Raw genomic sequence first — 4,468 nt, 5'->3', positions numbered from 1 at the left:
GTTTGGGAAATTTATCAAAGAAAACCAAAGAATAGTGTCAATTCTGCTCCTAGGCTACCCAGCTTAGATTATTAAGATCCCGGTTAGAATAGACTATATTTTGTCTGTTTAAAGTATGTTTGTGCATGTGGATTCACTGTTATGTTAAGAAGTGTCTGTACTTTGACTTTTTTTGCATTAGTGTTGCAAGTCACTGTTAATCAGGGATAGCAGTGGGCAATGTTTTTGTATGCTTCATTTGAATTTTTTTTTAATATTAGCTACTTTAAGTACTTACTAAAAAATATTATCAATCGATTTTAATATAATCATACACATTTTTCTTTTATCTAAACATTACCTCTCCTTTGAGGAAAGGCTGAGAAAGTTGGGATTGTTCATCCTGGAGAAGGCTCCAAGGTGATCTAATAGTGGCCTTCCAGTAAGTAAAAGGGAGCTGATAAGTGAGCTGGAGAGGGACTGTGGGGGTGGCAAGGTGATGGAACTGGTTGCTCAGAGCAGTTGTGGATGCCCCATCCCTGGAAGTGTTCAAGGCCAGACTTAATGGGACTTGGGGCAACCTGGTCTAGTGGAAGGTGTCCCTTGACAGGGTGAGGGTTGGAACTAGATGATCTTTAACATCCCTTCCAACTCAAATAATTCTGTGATTCTATCATTAATACATGTTTATCATCTTCTGGAAACCAATATTAAAACAAATCAAACCATTGCTGAGGGCCTTTGACCAAATTAAATAGTTAATGTAGGAACTGAGGAATACAGACCGGAAGAGTATTCAGATTTTAATATCCAGGTTCAACATATTTATGATGCACCAGAATATTTGTGTACTGAAATCAGGATTCCTAAAAATGCTGCAGCAGTGCCAGAACAAAGTGCATTTGCCAAAACCTTGCCTCAGTGGAATTAAGAAGTGCCTGTACTTTTAAATATTGAATGCTGTAAGCAGGAAGCACCAGGCAGCATACCTTCATCAGTCACAGTTTAAATTGCTAGCACAAGTCCTATACATAATGATCTCCAAAGACAGCATGCTGGGAGACTGTTACTTTCACGAATAATGACATTGTTTTGCAAACTGACTATATGTTTCTGAAGGTCTCCCCTGGAAAGTGGAATCATTGTCATTACCTAGGAAAAGCTGCCAGGCAACTTCTGTGAGTTCTCAAGAGAGTGCTACTGAAATTCTGTCTTTCTTTGAATAACTTTCTGCATTCACCTTTTAAAAGATCCTTCTATCTGAGTATCTAAAGCCAGCAGATCAACAGATTAGGCTCTAGGCCCTCTCTCTGTATTAGAAAGATTGAAGCGGAAAGTGGTTAAATTGCACCTGAGTGACAATTTAACACGGCTTATGCTGACTGGCTTACTGTAGGAACTGCAATCCCATGGAAACTGGAACTCACAAGCAATTTTTGGATGAGCAGTGTAACGGAGCCTTGTGTTTCTTACCAGAAAAGATTTGAAGTTTGTTGGCTTTGTTTGTTTTGCATATAGGAAAAGAAATAGTGGGGGGGAGGGGGCTGTTTAGGAAGAGTGAGGAAAAAGAATTGAACAGAATCTATGACTTTGAGCATTGTGTGAAGTAATCTTGTTTATTACATGCCCTGTAAAAAGGTATTTATGGGCTTGCTACTGCAAGCAATTGTAAAGGAGCCTCTATGCTCTCAAAGAACCAAACCTGTGATCTGAGACCACCAGAATTCAAATCACTTTTAAGAAAGCCTTGTTGACTCTTGAATGTGAGCACTATAACTTGCCAACATTATGACTGTAAGAAAGCCTAGAGCACGTGGCCAGAGAAAAGGAGGAGCTGCTGAAAAGGCATCTCTGTAGTCGTTAGCTCTGGCATTACAATTATTTGGTGGGGATTTTTACATGTAGATCTTTTGATTCATTCATTGAACAATTATTCGACTTGGAGACCACCTTTGAGACAAACCTGAAACCGAGAGAAGTTGTGCCATTGAACTCAATGCATTCTTGGCTTCTCTTTCTTACACTCGCTGGAGCTGAAGAAGTTTTCCCTGGGACAATCTTCGTCGAGTGGATTGGGATGATGGAATGAGTATATAAAGAAGCTGGGATTCGCTGACTTAGAGCTCCTCGGGACTCAGCAATTCCCTGGTATTCCTGCTTTCACGGCAGAAGGGGGCCGAGCGTTTGGGAGCTTGGCTTTGTCCGGGGGGCCGCGAGGGGCTGGGGCTGTGCTGGAAGTCCTGCCCGAGCCGTTCTTTCCCCCGGCTCGCCCCCTCCTCCCCAGGGCCGGCCCGGGCTGCCGCGGCCCCCCGCCGCCCCCCTCCCGCGGGCTGTCCCGGGCCCTACTTGCCATGGACAGGCGGCGTCCCGAGGCGGCGGCCGGCGGGCTGGGCGCGCCCTCCTCGCGGCGCTGCCCCTCCGAGCCGGAGCCGGGGCCGGAGCCGGGGCCGGAGCCGGGGCCGGGGCCGGAGCCGGGGCCGGGGCCGGGGCCGGGGCCGGGGCCGGGGCCGGAGCCGCGGCGGGAGGCGGTGCTCTCGCTGTCGCTGCCCGCCCGGCTCCCGGTGAGCACGCGGGACAGGAAGCTGGACTTGCGGGTGCCGGGGCAGTGCCCGCTGTCCGGGGAGTCGCCGCGCTCCTCATCCAGATCGCGGCAGGCGCTCACCCGGCTCTGCCTGCGGGGCGCCCGGCGAGCGGCTGCGGCCGCTCCCGCCGCTCCCGCCCCTCCGCCCGCCGGGGCGGCCCGCGGCGCCTCCTCGCTGCTGGACGAGGGCGGCTGGTGCTGTCCGTGGTGCCGGCGGCGCGGCGGCGGCGTGGCCCGGAGCTGCCCGCGGTGCTGCCGGGCCGGGGGCGGCGCGGGGGCGGCGGGCGCGGGCGGCGGGAGCGGCGCGGGCGCGGGGCGCGGCGGGGCCGCGTTGCTGGCCAGGCAGGGCGGCGGGGGCACCACCGAGCTCTTCTTGGAGTTGTACGCGCTGGGATCCTCCTCGGACGGGCCCGCCGGCCACAGCGGCTGTCCGCACAGGCTCTTCCGGATCTTCTTGATGCCCAGGTGGGCGATTTCGAGGATGTTGAGGAAGAGGGAGACGGCGGCGATGCTGTTCATGAAAACCATAAAGATGGTTTTCTCTGTGGGTCGGGACACAAAACAATCCACCGTGTTAGGGCAGGGGGGCCGAGTGCATTTGTAAAGGGGAGACATGTGAAACCCGTATAAAAGATACTGACCTATCATAAAGCCCACCTCGACCACCGACCGGGTCAGGATATGTAGGACATAGGTGCGCAGCAGGGACCCTCTCAAGGGTGCCTTATTCACTTTCTTCTGTTCCTCCAGCTTACGCAGTTCTCTCTCCACCCTCCTGTGTTCCTCGAGCATGGGCTCCAGGTCCTCGAGCTGAGCCCGCAGGTGGGCTTTCCTGTTCTGCCGCTCTTTCTCCAGGGCCCTCAACCTGTAGAGCGCGTGGCCCATGTACACTAAGGACGGGGAGGAGACAAATATGATCTGCAGTACCCAGTATCTGATCAAAGAGATAGGGAAGGCTTTGTCGTAGCAGATATTGTTGCAGCCAGGTTGCTCCGTGTTGCAGATGAACTCGGACTGCTCATCATCCCAGACATCTTCAGCAGCCACTCCCAGCACCAGCATCCGGAATATGAACAGGATTGTGAGCCAGATTTTGCCAACTATGGTGGAGTGGATGTGCACTTCTTCAAGGATGCTGCCCAACAAGTTCCAGTCCCCCATGGTCAGAAGTTCATATCTGGGGAGTAAAAAAAAGTTATTCTCCTGCAGTGGTGGATTTCTTTTGGAAGTGGCCATTTTTAGTTTTTGTTGTTTGTTTTTGGGTGTTTTTGTTAATTTCAATATTTGTGTTTCACATACATTCTTCTGGTAGCTGGAGAGCTCTTAGATGTTCGTCATTACTTTGTGCTTACTGAGCCTTTAGATTAATTCAAACTTCATGGTTACTCGTCAAAGATGTACATGTGAGATTATTTTAAGTTTAAGAGATATTATTTCAGCTATAAACCACAGTACTTCATAACTGCCCATAGCTTTATATTCTTTTCTTCCCACTACAAGTGAAGATGACTTTTTTCCCACCTGGCAAATCATTTGCCAACTACAGTTTAATTCTACACCCACTTCACTCCACATTGACTATGGATTTGGCATAGTTTTGCCACAATAAATTATGTTCTTGGCTTTACTTTTTTGGATAAAGTTTTGAGAAGCGTCCTATAACTGTGATTTAGTTTCTTTTTTTACCCTAAGGTAGTAGCAATTTTAGTGCCATCCATCCAACATTTTCCCCATCTACCTGGGTAACAATTCACAAGTTTCTCTCTGAAACTACAAATACACAGCTGATTTACACATAGCTGTACATTTGCAGTCTCAGTTCTAGGATAATATCAATAAACTGAGTGCTCCTAGGGTTAATACCTTTATTTTTATGCATCAAGTTTTGCTGCATCTTAATTATAAATT

General features: G+C 49.3%; 1 protein-coding gene across 1 annotated transcript; it reads right to left on the bottom strand.

Moving 5' to 3' along the window:
* Positions 1-1,898: 1,898 nt before the first annotated feature.
* On the bottom strand, positions 1,899-3,721 carry GJA10 (gap junction protein alpha 10). Its single transcript, XM_058801515.1, has 2 exons — positions 2,896-3,721; positions 1,899-1,942 (listed from the first exon to the last, which is right to left on the bottom strand). Exons 1-2 carry the CDS (start codon positions 3,719-3,721, stop codon positions 1,899-1,901), a joined length of 870 nt encoding a protein of 289 aa, XP_058657498.1.
* Positions 3,722-4,468: the final 747 nt, after the last annotated feature.

The sequence above is a fragment of the Ammospiza caudacuta genome, chromosome 3 (assembly GCF_027887145.1).
Source record: "Ammospiza caudacuta isolate bAmmCau1 chromosome 3, bAmmCau1.pri, whole genome shotgun sequence".
Taxonomy (NCBI): Eukaryota; Metazoa; Chordata; class Aves; order Passeriformes; family Passerellidae; genus Ammospiza; species Ammospiza caudacuta.
The sequence above is the reverse complement of the archived record's forward strand: the minus strand, read 5'-3'. Positions and strand labels throughout refer to the sequence as shown.